This window comes from Triticum dicoccoides, chromosome 2B, assembly GCF_002162155.2.
Source record: "Triticum dicoccoides isolate Atlit2015 ecotype Zavitan chromosome 2B, WEW_v2.0, whole genome shotgun sequence".
NCBI lineage: Eukaryota > Viridiplantae > Streptophyta > Magnoliopsida > Poales > Poaceae > Triticum > Triticum dicoccoides.
This window is the reverse complement of record NC_041383.1, coordinates 42,948,484-42,965,754: the sequence shown is the minus strand read 5'-3', so window position 1 is coordinate 42,965,754 and position 17,271 is coordinate 42,948,484. Positions and strand designations below refer to the sequence as shown.

General features: G+C 46.5%; 1 protein-coding gene and 1 pseudogene across 1 annotated transcript; both read left to right on the top strand.

The window, feature by feature from the left end:
- Positions 1-4,065: 4,065 nt before the first annotated feature.
- Positions 4,066-6,939, top strand: LOC119367030 (zealexin A1 synthase-like). Its single transcript, XM_037632664.1, has 2 exons — positions 4,066-4,968; positions 6,298-6,939. The coding sequence occupies exons 1-2, from the start codon at positions 4,081-4,083 to the stop codon at positions 6,910-6,912; spliced, it is 1,503 nt and encodes a 500-aa protein (XP_037488561.1). The 5' UTR covers positions 4,066-4,080; the 3' UTR covers positions 6,913-6,939.
- Positions 6,940-14,838: 7,899 nt separating this feature from the next.
- LOC119367029 lies at positions 14,839-16,646 on the top strand (annotated as a pseudogene).
- The last annotated feature ends 625 nt before the right edge of the window (positions 16,647-17,271 follow it).

Genomic DNA, 17,271 nt, shown 5'->3' with positions numbered 1-17,271 from the left:
ACAAGCCTTCCTCAACTGCCATGCCCATTGGCACACGTGAGCGTGTGCGCATACACTCACACTCACCCCATCCCTTTGAAACATCCACGAAATATAATGTCACATTGACTTGATGACGTATAAAACATTAAAATCCCATAGAACGGAATTGTTACAAGAGTCGTACACCAAATCAAAGTAGAAAACGGGGTCGAAAGAAAAACATGGTGTATTGTTTCCCCTTCATCACAAAACTATTTTTTAATTCCGTGCAATTTCATTTCTATAGATTATATTTAGGGAGGAGTACCTCCCACTGCAAGAACCTCATTAAATTTTTTGTGGTTTTAACTGGCACTTTGGTGTTCGAAATATGATGCATGTAAAACACCGGCCCCATATTAATGTGGTTCGCATACATAGACTTGAAGGTAAAAAAAGTCATTATATTTCAATCTCCATTGAAATACAGCTACAGATTATGTGAGATTGACCAATACGAACCTATGCACCCAATGGAACCATGTTGTCTATTTATCACCAATCAAAGCCCTACAAAATGGGATGTCCAAAGGAATTGTGTCTAGGACCAATGGCACTGAGGCATCTTTCCTGCACACCATATGGTATAACTTTGGGTATTGGAGAACTAACCTTCTATCCCCCACTAGGTATCCTCCCACAAACACGCCGATTATCTATCACCAACCATGAACAAAACCTCTATGAAAGAATGGATACTTGATCTTCATCAAGCCCTACCAAAATGGTACATTAGTCAGCCTTTTCGCTGACGGTGTACTACACCTTGGGTGGCTTCTCTACAGGGAACCCAGCAGCTGGCCTGCCAAGGGGCCAAGACGGCCCACCATAGTCCTGGCAACAACCAGGAGCTCGGGGCTGCAGATAGAGATCAATAGATCATTTAGTCCCCCAAGGCGAGATGGCGACCGCCTACATCGGATCTCCTCATTATAATACCCTAGCCCTCACAGAGCACTTAAGGTGAGAGCTACGAGGCTCTCATCCCCATCTACTTCCATAGACTGGACTCTCAGTGGCACTTCCATACACTCCATCGTAATTCCTCACACGAGGTATACCCACCATCAATAACAATAGCAAGTAGGACGTAGGGTATTACTCCTCACCAGAGGCCCGAACCTGGGTAAAATCCCTGGTGGACCTCCAATCTCGTACTTCCGGCCATGTTAGCAACCGTACCGAGGGCACTAGCTAAATTATGCACCGTCAGTTAGCGTGCCAGGCTTGGGCTGCGTTGGCTGGAGGCCGATCCCATATTAGATCTTTTCAGGCTTCAGGGGCGGCCTCCCACCAGGAGAGAGCCTAACCTTCTGCTCTTTCACCTTCACTGCAGATGGGGCAGCCCAGGTCGACATCAACCCAACGGCCCACCCTGTCCGTACGACCTACGTCAGCGTTGTGCCTTCATTGTCGGGAGCCACGGAGGCCTCCGTATGTGCGCACTGCCGATCTGACAGACGGCTTCGGCAGCTTCACCAACCATAGTGGCCTTTTTGGTACCAAACTCTCGCCCAAGAGGTCTGTTCGGGCTCCAGATCGACGGAGGCACGTACGGTAGGCGATCTACGCATGCCTGCAAGACCAGATTGGCTGCGAGGCCGAGAACTGGTTAGATCTGTCGATCTACACGACACCCTCATCACAACCTCCGATTCGGTGGAAGATGATATGCCATCAACAACCCTGGCATTCGAGGCCAGGTCCTTACCATCGCAGGTAGGGCACTACAACGACCTAGCAGCAACCCACCAGACCACCCTAGCTTCGCACTTCGGCGCCATGGTTTGCGACAACTGCTTCATCAACCACATAGCGAAGGACTACATCATCGATGGATTCGCCTCCGACTGCAGCATCAAAACTTCTGAGAGCAGCGAGGCCGATGCCATCTCCATCTCGGATATTGAGGTCGAGGAGCCCCCTTGGCACCGGCATGGGAGGCCAGGAATACACATCCGACCTTAGCACCGGCGATATCATATGAGACTGAAGATAGCCACCCTGCCTTAGAGATGGCGTCAGAAGGCGAGGAGGCCCCACATGTCCTCACGTTCCAACAAGTCATGATGACGACACCGGTGGGCACAACCATAGCACCGGCAACCCCAATAACACGTACCATCAACGGGACGATAATGACAGACATGGGGCTCGCAACCTCACATCTCCCGGCATCCGGCCAATGGTCGTCATGGCATTAGCAGCACCAGTACCTCCCCCGTCATACAGGCTCAGACTTCCTGAATGCCCTTAGATCCGGTCCAACAGGCTTCCTCACCCCTAGAGCCAATCCATCAGGACTCATGGGTATACCAATGACTTAGTCCATCATCACGGATCCGATGAACTTCGTCACCACAATTATACCAAGGAATAATATCGCAGAAAGGGCAATGGAGGTCCTCCGGGTGTCCATGCCGCCGGCCGTGAGCAACAATGACAAACGAGCGGCACCACCTACCTCACCACCGGCCATGAGCAACAATCGATGCTCTTGTAGCCCGTGGTCGTGAGGCCAGCGTAGGCTTGAACGAGCATGCAAGCGTCGCGCTCCTCCAAACTCCATCCTATGGTCTCCAAGCAGTTGCGGTACTCACTGATAAGCTCCAAGTTACCTCAGGAGACACAAACCTCCTGGCCAGTCTCACAAAGGTGCTCCACAAGATAGTGGAGCTCCAAGATAATGTCTCCCAATCAAGGCAGTGCCAAGCGGGGACCAACTATGTCCGCTCAGCAGCCGGCCAGCCGCCAGAGGATAGCAGGAACTCTTGTTTTCATCACACAAAATAAGAATAGCATATTTACACATATAATGTATCGACGCGGAGCGGCGTGCCACCGCGCGCAACATGGCTAGTGTGTTCAATATAGTGAAGACCCAAAAAGCTATGATTCAATGCTATTAGCACTAAGCTCAATATATTTCCTATTTTGTGGAAATAGATATATCGATTTTACCTTGTTAGTATTCTAACCTTTTGGGGTACTGCACAAAACACATTTTCTGAAAGAGATTTCCATGCAGTGCTACTTAATATAAACCTTATAGAATTTAAAACTTAGATCATGTATTTTGTTAGATGTGAACATTTCAATATCCATGAATGCATTATGAATTATGTTACCATCAGAGTAAAAAAATGCAATGCAATTACGAGATTAATATGAATATGTGTATGTGCCTATGTGATATATAGATAGTGTGTGTTATCTCTGATCAATTGCTGAGAATGTGATTGCAAGGCTGTCTGTCACGTAAGGATAAAGGGTGAGATGTAAGAATTGACCAATTGCTTCTTAGCAGCCTCTGCTTTTTCACTTATGCACTCAACAATCAGACACGGCAAGTTAGGTTATTGGAAAAGGTCAAAGACAGCAATACATACTGTATACTTTAGGCAACCATTAGATTTGATAATTTGAGGCATCAATTAAAGATTCCAAAAGAATCAGTCGGTGCAATAGTTGGGAAAGTCCTCTTTTCACTGAGCAGAACCAAGTACACTGATAGAATTAACTAATGGACTAAAGTAATTAGTACTGCTCAATAATGGCGGCTGCTTGTAAAATAAATGACGTGACGGCCTAGTTCGTCAAAGCTGATGTGCTGATGGCATGCTATAGCAAACTACCCAGTACATGATGTGCTGGGGATTTTATATAGTATATCATCTATTTAGACGTTTTTAGAGTGCAATGGTTGGGAAAGTCCACCAATTTCCTCTTTTCACTGAGCAAACCAAGCAAACAGATGGAATTAACTAATAATGGACTAAAGTAATTAGTACTGCTCAGTATTGGCGGCAGTTTTGTAAACTAAATGACGTAACGGCCAAGTTCGTCAATGCTAATTTGCTGATGGAGTAGTACTAAGGTTTGGTCATTGGAATTTATTATACATCATCTATTTAGACTTTTAGAGTGCATGAATGCCACAAAAGTATCCATCGTTGTCAACTATGATCAGTAAGGATAGCTCTGAACACTATATAGAAAGGATGTGATCGAGTTGCTTCTTTCATCCTCACCATGCAATTCGAACTACACCCCAAAGCAATGGATGCAAGCCATCCCTATGTGCTCTTCCTTGCACTTCTAGTCATCATCCCACTGGCATACTTCACCCTTTCAGCTCGCCGGCAAGTCGGCCCGAGGCTGCCGCCGGGGCCATGGGCACTCCCGATAATCGGCCACTTGCACCACATGATTGGCAAACTCCCGCACCACAGGTTGTGTGATCTTGCCCAGCGCCACGGCCCGCTGATGCTGCTCCGGCTCGGCGGCCTGCCCCTCGTGGTGGCATCGTCGGCGGAGGCGGCCCATGAGGTCTTGAGGACGCACGACATCGTCTTCGCCACACGCCCCATCAGCAGGACTATGAAGCTGATCATTGTTGATGGCTCGGAGGGCCTCATCTTCGCCCCCTATGGCAGCGCTTGGAGGCAGCTCCGCAAGATTTGCACCATCGAGCTGCTCAGCACACGCCGCGTCCAGTCCTTCAGAGGCATCCGCGAGCAGGAGGTCCAGCACCTCCTTCAGGCCGTGGCATCGACGCCATCGCTGTTGGCCGTGAACCTCGGCACACTATTGTCATCGTATGTGAATGACTCCACGGTACGTGCCATGATAGGAAGTCGGTTCAAGGACCGGGAGACGTTCCTCCGGTTAATGGAGGAAGGTATCGAGCTATTCTCGAGGCCGGGCTTGCCGGACCTCTACCCATCATCCCGGTTAGCGATGCTCGTTAGCCGGATGCCTCGCCGGATGAAGCGGCAGAGTCAGGCAATGATGGCTTTCATGGAAACCATCATCCAGGAGCATCGAGTGCCCAGAGCCGCATGTGACAAGGAGGAGGACTTGGTTGACGTCCTCTTGAGAATCCAGAACCAAGATGACCACTTGGAGTTCGCGCTCACCACAGACAACATCAAAGCAGTGATGGCGGTAAGTTACGACCACATGCATCATGAATCTCGAGTCATGACACTAAATAGCTAGCTACAGTATTGTTAGGCACTAAGGGCATTTCTAACCGATCCATAAAAAATAGCAGAGTATCCAGCCTAGTAAACCGTAGAGTATTTATACTCCACTAAATTTTGGTCAGTTCTAGCCGATCCCCAAAAGTAGCGGAGAAAAAGTAAATTTGCCTAAATTCAATCAAATTTGAACTGAAAGGTCCATGCATTAAACATGAGTTCAAGATAGATAGTCTCTGCAACCAAACATTAAAATATAAATTTAAACTTAAACTAAACTACACTATTAACTTACACTAAACTACACTCAAATTCGGTCGAACTGAAGGTCGAGCCAGTCCTTCCTCGTGAGAGATAGGTCCAGACCAGTGTCGTCGTCGTGGTCGCCGGGGAAGACACTCCACCACTCCTCGACGTCGATCTCCTCCTCCTCACCAGCCTTCTTGCCGCCCTCCTTGCCTCCCTCCTCCACGTTAGATATGACAATGACTTCGCTGCCATTGACGGCAAATATCGCCTGCTCCACCTCCACAATCTCTAGGTGCTGCCGACGGAGGTCATCCATGTAGGCCTTGTCGGCGGCTACTGCCCGCCTCTCGGACCTCCCGCGCCATCCGAGCGCTCACCACCCCTGGCTCCGGCGGGACGAAGTGGACCAGCGCTGTCCCGAACAGGGAGTTCAGATGGGCGTCGGCGCCGTGGTACCTCACCTGCCACCGGTCGTACTCCATGGCCGCGAGATCGGTCGTGTCAAATGACCCGATCCACCGCCGTTGGTGGGTCTCCCGGTTGGTGATCTCCACCACACACACACACCCCACGACCGCTGTCGGATGCCGAGGTAGGTCCTCGTCGGCGGCGGCAGCGGAAGGAGCTCTGAGAAGTCCTCGAATTGGGTGGGGGCCGCAGCGGCGGTGGCTCGAGGAAGCAGTGGCGGACATGACCCGCATACGTGGTGTCAGGGATCCGAGCTGCCGGTCGTTGGAGAGCACCTCCGCCCGCTGTGTCCGGCCATTGGGAGGAGAGGGGGAGGCGGACGCGCCGACGGCGGTGCGATGGGGAGAAGAGGAGGCAGATGAGAGGAAGAGAGAAAGAGAGAGAGAATTTTACTCGGCCGCCGTGAGCCGGAGTAAATATACTCCAGAGAATAGGGATGGAGTAAAAAAAATCACTCCACTAACTGGTATAAGAGATCGGCTAGGTGCGACTTAGAGGAGAAAACACGCAAATATACTCTCTTATGGCCGGATAAGGGATCGGTTAGAAATGCCCTAATCGCTGAAATCCATTGCAGGATATGTTCATTGCAGGTAGCGAGACATCAGCAACGATGTTGGAATGGTCCATGGCCGAGCTCATGAAGAACCCTAGGGTGATGCAAAAGGTGCAGGAAGAAGTCCGGCGAGTGCTCAAGGGACAAGCAACAGTAACAGAGGAGAGCTTGAGAAGTTTAAATTACCTGCACCTTGTCATCAAAGAGACTCTTCGGCTGCACCCACCGGTGCCACTCCTGCTACCAAGGGAGTGCCGCGCACCATGCCAAATACTAGGATATGACCTGCCAGTGGGGGCTACGGTGCTTGTGAATGTCTGGGCCATCAGCAGAGATTCGATACATTGGGAAAGGCCAGAGGAGTTCATGCCTGAGAGGTTTGAGGTCAACAACATTGACTTCAAGGGGGCAGACTTTGAGTACACACCATTTGGAGCAGGACGGAGGATGTGCCCTGGGATGACCTTTGGGCTGGCAAACATGGAACTTGCGCTTGCTAGCCTTCTATACCACTTTGACTGGGAGTTGCCACACGGGATCGCCCCGGCGGACGTTGATATGACAGAGGCCCTGAGAGCCGTCTCGAAGCGGAAAGACGGTCTTCTGGTTGTCCCGGTTGTTAGCGTACCAATATGACCAATACTATAACAGCACACATTTGTGTTACTAGCTGTTGCCTTTCTCATTTGTGTACTACTGTTTATCATGATTTGTGTCTACCAGATTGACATCCATGCAAACAGGGAAGATATCCAATTTTAGTATTTGATTTCCTGTTTCTTCTCTGAATTGAAATTAGACCTCCATTAGCTGATCCCTACGACCTCTTTTATTGCAAAGTTTCAAGTGTAAATCCAAACATGAATCGAAGTATAAAAGGAGCCAAGACTTTTACAACCAAAAGGCAACAGAGCAATCCTTAAATTTATAGTTGAGTAATGTCAATGTATTTTCACACCATTGAGCACCCGCTAAAAGTCTGGAGGGAGAAGCCACCCGAGAGTAAGATGGTCATGGACCTTGTATCCCACTGACTTAATCCCATCTACAACATCTAAGTTTTGTTCCTCACTACAATATATATGGCCACCCTTGTCACATCTTGTTAAGTAATCATAAAATGTTGAGTTGGTATGGTTGTAGTAGATGTGGTTTCTCTCTATTCCACCACGCTTGCCTGTTGGCACATGCACTACCTTGGAGCATGTTGCACTCAAGAATAAGGCATGATTGTCCAGTGTAGTCACTTCTTTCCACATATAGTCATCATGGGTATTCTTGGTGTTGACGACCTCGAACACCTTGAAAAGACAATACTCCTCTTGTGACCAATGTACCCTTAGTGCCACCAATAGTTTGTCATTGTGCATGGCAATGTAGCTGTCGTTGATGTAGAGCTTATATTCGCCCACAACTATCCAGCTTTTGTACGTGGGTAGTTGGCGCATGCCTAGCTCGTACGTGGCAGTGACCACTGGCGTAACGTTTTTAGTCATACCAATGTCGAACATGACGAGCTTCCAATCCCTGATTAGACCACTGGCCATGAACAAAAAGCAATGTCGTGGAAGCCTAATGTCTCCTTAGACTTCGACCAGCCATGTACCTGATATCCGAGACTGCACACTGCGAGACACTCCAGTGTGATTGTTGCAAGGATACATCGTTCCGATGTGGGGGCTTGTGAGAAATCCAACTTCTCGATTCTTGGCGTGGAGCGTTGCTTGGCAGAAAGGGGCACCTCGATGCCAGAAAAGTGGTTCGCAATAACGAGTGATGCACGATCATCATTATTGGATGTGGCGGCGATCCAGCCGCCATCGTGAAACCCGACCAGCCGTTTCCCGGCCGCCTCGGGCGGAAGCGAAACTCGGAAGAGTGTGTTGTCCATGGGACAAAACACACGCTCCGCCTTGCCGCGACATAACAACCACGGAAAGGTTGGCGCCGGCGGTTGCGGTGACATAACAACGCGACATGACTGGCACATGGCGGTGAAACGGATGCGTTCGATCGGAGACGCGATCTTGTCATAGATCACGCCGAGAACATCGCTCGGAAGGTTGGACCACAAGTCGCCTGCCGTCGCCGCAGCTGATGCACGTGTCTGTGCTGCCATCGATCCTGGTCTTCCGGGCAGGTGCTCGTTTATTTCTTCCTGGATATTTGTGGAGTTCTGCGCCATAGGTGTCGCACAATAAAAAAAAATTCAGAAGGTTTCGCATAATATTTTTTTTGAGAAGAACATCACGCTTTATTTCATGTGTCAAAATTCGAAGGGATACAAAGAAGATCCGGAGGATCAATGAGCCACACATGTCGACCACTATCAAGAGTAGTAGCCATTCTAGCTAGTCTATGTGCCTCACCATTATTCGCGCGCAGAAGGCTGGTCTTCGTTCGGGCCACGTATGTGAAAACAATCGGGCTTTCCACGTCCCAACTCTCAACACAATTTTTTTATAACACTCTCAACACTATTTGATCGTTATAGTTAGAGCCTAACTCCCTACAAGAAGAAACGCTGTGTTAGTAGCAAAATAATGCGAAAACGAAATCTCGAAAAGAAAATGCTGCAAAAACAAAAGTATTAAAAAGCACAGTAATTTAGAATCTAAATACCTACTAAACAGCAATGCTACACATACATGTTTCTTACACAAGTTTAAGGATTGATTTGATGTGGCAGTTTTTGATTGGGGGTAAGGGGAGGATGCGGGCCCACCTCCATGAAAATCAGGGGTCATAGATTATGTTTGGAAGGAGTCCGTAACAGCCTGTAAAGCTTCCTAGATTTGAAGTCTCTTGGTGCATCGCGTGCTGCGAGGGCCGCTATGGGCACAACTTGTAAGGGGTGTAGCTAGTTGAGAGTAATGCATACCTATATAGCTATATAACCGTAATGCACTCTCCGATTTTTCCAGTTTTAAGAAGGTTCTATGAAGTATTGTCTCGTTTTTTGTTTTTTGCTTTTTCTTTAGCGGCTCAACAGTTTTTATTTTTTTCCCGCTATTTTTTATTTTCCATTCTTTTCTATTTTTCTTTTTCTGTCTTTTTTTATTTTTATTATGTTCCCTTTTAATATTTTAATTCGTGAACCTTTCCTAAATTTCATGAATATTAACAAATCATGATCACTTTCGAAAATCCATGATTTTTTTCCAAATTCATGAATATTTTGAAAAATCACAAGTAGTTTTTGAAATCAACGAATGTTTTAAACGAATCATGGTTTTTAATTCGAAATTTTTTTAAAATTCAAGATCTCCTTTCTATAATTATGAAAATATTTTTCGTTAATAAAAAATTACTACTAAAAAATGAAATCAAGTTTCTTCCGAGCTAGAAGTGGATCAGGCGAAAAGAAAGCTAAGGGGGTGAGTGGAGTAGGAAGCCAAGCTAAGCGACAGAGAGCTTATTGGGCCGGCCCATGTGAGCATTACAGTAACAATTTTATGGGTTTAGCATGGAATAGAAGCCCTTAAGGGGCTCACACAATCACCATCAGCTGTCACCGTGGCCCAAATGTGTATGGACACCAGAACCACGCATCTAACAACTCCATTCTTGTCTCAGAACAAATATCATATCTAACAAAAAAACACCAGAACGTTATTAAAATTCAAGTCAACACAAATAAACCAGAATGAAACAACCGACATCAATAACTTGCTAGAACTAAAATGTAAATCTAAGTAGTTAAGAAGGACGCAACGAAGTGGACGTTAGCCTCTCGTCTAGGTCCAAATTATTTTGGAGTATTGAGAATATTGTGACCTATTTGCAAATGCTGGTATGCAACACTATAAAATAGCTACCTAAGGGCATCTCCAATGGCGACCTGCAAATTTCATCCTGCATCCGTCTGCGGAGGGAGGGGGGGGGGGTCCAATCCACGTGCACGGACGTGGGACGCCGCCATCCAATGCTGCCCGCATATATTTCAAACACTTTATGAATCACATGGCGGAAATTCATGCAAACATGGCTGGATTTCATACAAACTGGGCAACATTCATGCAAACATGGTTGGATTTTATATAAACATGCCGGATTTCATACCAATCGGATGAAAAACTTTACAGTTTGGACATATTTTAACTAAAAACGTAAAATTATGTGCACGGACGGTCGCGCGGAGCTCCTTTCCCACGACGCCGATCAGTACACTAGTCTATGGCTAGCGGTGGCAGATCACTTTGTCTTCCCCATGTCCGTCGACCTGCTGATCACTCCGTCGGAAGTCCGCAGCACTTCCAAAGTAATTTTACCTGGATGCAATTGTTATTATTCCCTCATAACATCAATGTTTGGGGCAAAGTGTATAAAGTGGTTGCCAAGTTGCTCCATACCACATCCAACATGTCCATTACGAAAGACAAGCATGTCATCATTTTCCAGATCTGAAACAATAGCTTCATTGAGAACAACAAAAGACCCTATTGCTATGACACGTAAATCTCTGTGTTATGGCGCCGACGATTTGTCATGCACTCGTATGAATCAGGATCAACAATGCCTGAAGATAATTTATTTTGTATTTACTTCTATTGGACGTGCAACCATATATGTTTTCACCGTGTATACCCTAACCTATGTATATACATTAGTCCAACACTGTCTAATCCTTATTCATCTACGTATGGTATTTGTTACCTTTTTCAGTTTCCGCATCCTAGTAGCCCGTCAGTATGAGTTCACGAGGGACATAAACAGAATCAAATTCCAAAAAAATATATACAGATGAGTCAAACTCAAACTTAATACAAAAAGGCAACATGTGCATAGTTTAGACTTTAGAGAGCAAACACATTTTTGAAACGAGAGCAAACACATTACACATCCTCGCTAACACATGTGAAGGCTGGCTGCCACGCTAGCTAGCTAGCACGTTGGCTGGCTAGAAGAATCCAGAAGAGTGGTGCATATGATGTGTGGAGAGCAAACACATTACACATCCTCGCTTGCAGTCACTCCGTTTCCTTTTAATTTTCTCCTCTGTTTCCTTTTATCTTCCGCGTAGCTCTCGGCGACACCGCCGCAGTGATCCCGCCGCGCCCCCTCCTCCCCATCCCCTGCCTGAGCCCACAAACACCACGGCCGTGATCCTGCCGCGCCCCCTTTGGTACTTGCGTGGTGGTGCATCTACAATATAGAGAGCCAGGAAGAGTGATCCATATGATGTGTGGTTTTAGTTCCCGTGGTTGGGTATTGGTCGATGTGAGTGGTTGGCTTCCCTGTTGATGTGAGTTCTTCAACTGGACGGCCATGGTAACCGTATGGATAGATTGCTGTGAAGGTTCACACACACAATTTCACATGGGTCTATGTGTGTCACGCTAGCGGCTTGGCTGTCTTAGCACATGCTTGTGTATTCCTCTGATGTCATGTACGGATATGTATTGTGTTAGAGATGGTTATCCTTTATGTCTGGCTGTGGTGTGGTCCACGTTACTATCATGGAACACGTGAAATTGATGGCCTAGAGCAAATTCTCAATCGCAGCAGCCGGCATGGGCACATTCTCAAAACATGTGAAAAACATACCTTTTCCCCAGGTTGAAATGTTCTACCTTGGAGTTGCGAGGAAGGGTCCATCCTTACATATAAGATGTTTGCGGAGATAAAAATATTAATCATAGGATGCGACGGCAAATCAAATATTAACCCAATCCAATGAACTACCTAGTAGTCTAGTACGGTAGTACCCCTACCTGCTAATACATACGATGCATGAGAGGTGCATTGCATCATATGGGAAATGTCAAAACGAGCTCCTGAACTCCCAAACTTTGAATATCATTTTCTTAACTTTGTAGCTATGGTTTGTGTATACGTCTTCATCTATACACACTTGTATTGAATCTCTAGGCCTATAATTAGTGATCATATCTATCGGGGACATCTAATAATTTGTGCTAAGCAAGTATAGTATTACCCATTCAGATTATTTTACTTACACTTGATGTCTTTTACGCTAGTTGACACCTTGGGGTGCAGGGAATGTAACCACCGGGGTTAACCGCCGGGCTGTAAGAATTGGCTGCTACATAGTCAAATGAAACAAGTGTAGCAAATTGGCAATATTCAATTATGCAATGCTACGCACTACCTAATTTAATCGCTAAGACGTTCTTCAATAGGGTCCAAGGGCCATCCATCAAACTTGTAACACCAGGTGACAGCCGGAAACACGCATATATATATATATATATGGTGCATGCATGAACCTGGAGGCTTAACCACCGTAAGGTGGAGTGGTCATGCCACTTTAAAGTTATTTTTAAATTTTGTGCAGATGGATTTACAAATTCAATTTCTTTAGTCGGAAATAGCGTGCAAACATGCCTGATGCAGATTTATGCCTACTAGAGCAATCCGGTTGATGTCTGCTTTTGAATAAATCAAGTTGCTTATACAATAGAATTTAATTAGTATGGTGATTTTTTTTTCAAATGATTGACAGGTGTATGCATGCGTTAAGGCGCATCCACACGTTAAGCTAAGTGTATGTTGCGCAGGTGACAGTTATGGCGATCGGAAGGTGATTATGTGTGCTGGACGGGTCAATGGCAATGGAGAAGATGTGTGTGTGTGTGTGTGTGATGGAAACTTTTCTTTCTGGGCAAAGTTGCATCACCAATGGGGTCTTGCCTTCTTTTACCATCGAGCTAGCTATATATTGGTCACCTTCTTTATTTTTCCATGGATGCCACACCTTCACAAGATATTGAAATCGAGGCCTTCTTCACAAGTAGCACTAGACCCGAAGTACAAGGGTCCAGATTAAATAGTTAGACGTGCAACAAGTGACCAGCCACGTGTTATTTTGTTAGCCATAATCTTGATCGACACACTTCATTTTTAAATATAAGTTTTTTTAGAGATTTCAATGCATGCAGTTAGTTGGGTATGTCCGTCCGGTGCGGATCGTGGACTCAGCAGGCGCACAGTCGGTGCTGCGTCTTGCAGCCGGGTCGTGCGGCAGCACGTGAGCTGCATGCCTGCATGTAGGGATTATCATGTGCATGTAGGTAGTTAGTTATTACTCCGATTTTCTACCATGCCGGAATATCCCAGATTGGTGTGGTTCAAGTGCAAAAAAGATGGGGTATGTGCTTCTTTTGATTCGCTTGTTCACCGGTAGCCGGCGCAATTTCGATAGCTCATTGTTTACTCAAATTTGTGTGTAAGATGGATGCAGGTTTTCGTATTGGGAAGAAAATTACAGCGGTCAATTGATGGTACAGAATCTGATAGATGATCATGCACTCGTTGCGAGAATAGAGGCTAGAGATGAGACTAGATGTGCGAAGCAAAGTCAAATTCTTCAGAATCGAAGAAGAAAGAACTGTACAAGCTCGAGAAGTCAATAGAGAGAATCAACAATGAAGACATAGAGAAGATATCAATCCAACTAGTGGGAGCAGTTATGGAAGTTGGATATCTTTTAAATTATCAAATTGTGGTTCTTGTTTTTTTTGTCTTGTTCTCGTAGCGAAAAATTGGTAAATTATGCACTCCAATATATCAAAATGTCATCGAATGAAATAAAGAAGCAAAGAAATGTGTTTCAGTGGCCGAAAGTGAAATCCAAATGAAAAAAATTACTCTGTTATATATAAGGTATCGGTTAGGTCCAGTGAAAACTTAGTGAAGTAAAAATAGAGTTTTGCTAAAGCACATCTAGATGTGCCCTAAGTATTGCACATCTAAGTCCTATGTCATTAATTTTACATAGAAATTCGTGCAGGCATTTTTTTGCCTTTGGTCTTTTTCTTTCTAGTTTGATTGAGTCATTTAGATGTGCAATAAATAGATGTGCCCTAGACAAACCGGTAAAAATACTCCACTACAGGTTTACTCCACCGAATACTCCGCTATTTTTAGAGGATCGGTTAGAAATGCCTAAGGGGTGTATCCAGAAACCACCTCCAAAACCGTTTTCTATACCGGTGGTTTCATACCTAGGTTTCCATTTGATGCGCCGCTGTTTCTTCCATGTAGATCCTACCGGACTGGTTTCGTTTGTTCCCTCAAATCTAGCGAGCTAGTCCGCCAAAGCCCAACCAGACCCAGCTTTGATTAATGATGAGGTCCTGTCCAGCGCAGCATCGATCACAGTACGGTGTTGTAGATGTAAACACGCAGATTTGACCTAAGACTTCCCTTAGATTCGTCGTGGCCCAGGTCAGTATTTCTTAATCCCACTGGCACGTTGCAGCTCACTAATCACATGCCTTATGTAGTAGATTAATCATGGATCCACTAGTACATCTTAATTACCACACGGCTTAATTACACGCTTGCGAGACTGAGCATGGATGACACATGTGGCATGTGGTAATGGATGATACCATATGGAGGCTGACACGTAGATATGAATCGACGCTCACAGAGCCAGACTGATGGATCGCCAGTATATATTACCACCAACGTATACACAGATAGCAAGAACACAAACGAGCAGTTAGCTCTGCCTAACTTGTTCGTTGATCCTATCTGAGCTCTTCGTCGATTCCACCTGTTTTCACTACTCTCCGTCGATCCCACTAGAAATTTATGGCGCGGTCGTCATCTCCTCTCGTCAACAAGGGTTCGCCCACCGAGCAGCGCCGCCTGCTCCGCGCTCGCCGTTCTTCAAAGCGCGTCACCGCTTTGAGCCCCGAGGTGGTCCTTGATGCCGCCCTCCCTACCACCGAGCAGCAGGATGACGCCGGTGTCGTTGCTGCCGCCACGGCTCAGAAGCAAGATGCTACTCTCTCAGACGAGACCCTGGCGGTTCACGCCGGGGAGAAGATGGGGAAGAACGGCGCCATGGACACAGACTCGATCGCGACACCTATCGTGAGCGGCACGACGCACTGGTTCAAGAGCTCGCACGACCTCATCGCGTTCAAGGAAGGACGGCTCCACAGCTTCGAGTACGGCCGGTACGGCAACCCCACTGTGAAGGTCCTAGAGGACAAGATCAGTGCCCTAGAGAGGGCCGAGTCGACGCTTGTCACGTCATCGGGCATGAACGCCATCGTCGCCACGCTGCTCGCGCTCGTGCCACCCGGCGCCGGCCACGTGGTGACCACGACAGAGTGCTACAGCGAGGCGCGCGCCTTCATCCGCGACAAGCTCTCCAAGATGGGCATCAAGGTGACATTCGTCGAGCTGAATGACATGGAGACACTCAAGGCCGTTCTTGACGAGGGCGACGTAAGTTAATTTCCATAACACATATGTAACCAAGGGATCCATATGCATGTATGTTGATTTTTTCTGACTCTTGGGATGCTTGGCTATGATGCAGGTGACCCTCTTCTACACTGAATGTCCGACGAACCCCCACCTCAAGTGCATCGACATTAAGCTCGTCGCGGAGCTGTGTCACCGCAAAGGGGCTCTGGTGTGCATCGATAGCACCTCGCCTCGCCCATCAATCAGAAGCCACTCACCGTCGGGGCCGATATCGTCGTGCACTCTGCCACAAAGTACATTGCCGGCCATCACGACGTGAGTAGCTACCCTAGATCACATGTATTTTCGTAGATCGTACAATTACACTGCCATTTTGCTCCTTTACTTCCATGATCACTAGTAGTGTTTATATAGTTTAAGACTTCTCATCATGTTATTCCATTTCAGGTCATTGCAGGATGCATCAGCGGCTCGGATGCGCTCATCTCTAGGATACGTGCATGGCATCACGACCTCGGCGGCGCCATTAGTCCGGTATGTAGTATATATTAACTGTAGTACATATGTTAAACTCATTCTTATTCAAGAAAACTAGATTTTAAAGCTTACCACTTGCACTGGAACTGAATTACTGCAGGACGCAGCATACATGATCATACGCGGCCTCAAGACGATGGCGCTTCGCGTGGAAACACAAAACCACACTGCATTGCGCATGGCGCACTTGCTCGAGAACCATCCCAAGATTGAGCGGGTGTACTACCCTGGACTCATCAGCAACCCATGGCACCACATCGCCAAGAGCCAGATGACCGGTTGCGGTGGCGTCATCGGCATCAGAACTGCACGGCGTCATGAGGTTCATCGACGCATTGGAGATACCCTTCATTGCAACCTCACTTGGCGGGTGTGAGAGCCTCGTGCAACAGCCGGCGGTCATGTCCTTCTGGTACGTGGCGCTCTAGAGTTCCTCTCGTTTGCATCTTAGAGGATGGTTCACTATATATATTTATGGTCGACATTTTGACTTATATTGCATGGATTGTGTATTTATCAGGGGGGAGAGTGATGTGGAGAAGGCCAAGAATGGGATCAAGGACAACTTGGTGAGGTTTAGCTTCGGGATTGAGAAGTTTGAGGATCTCAGGGATGACATTCTCCAAGCCCTGGAGAAAATTTAGGTTGATCACTAATTAATAGTGTAACAATTTTGACAAGCTAGCTATGTAGAAACCCTTTTTGTCCATATGGTAGGTAGTCAAATTGTGCTGAAATCCTAAGAAAAGGTAATTATTCTGTATTCTTTTGTTTCTTGAAGGAAGAACATCAAGTTTGATGATAAGAAATATGTGCTTCGGGCCATATGTAATTGAAAGAAGTTCAAATATACAAAACTTTACTTTCTGTTTCACTATTACAGCCATGTCAATCACTTTTATTCGGGTAAAAAAACATTGTTTCCCATAGTGTCGGCGCTGATTAGGGTAGATCACTCGGTAGGGTATCCCGGCATGGTCAATTGGTCGGAGTGGGGAAACAAGAGACATGTTTATATAGGTTCGGGCCCTCCTTGCGAGGTAAAAACGTACTCATGCTCATCTATATTGTGATTGTTTTTGTTGAATTGAGAGATTGTAGGTGTGTCTATCGACTAGCTCCGCCCTGGCTTATGTATAAGATAATGTGGACCATAGGGTTACACGACCTAGTCGGCTACATCGGTGGAGGGGAGTCTTGAATCACCCTGGCTTCCTTGTCTTGGATAACAAGGCCTTCAGAGACTTCCTTCTACAGGGCCCTTGGACC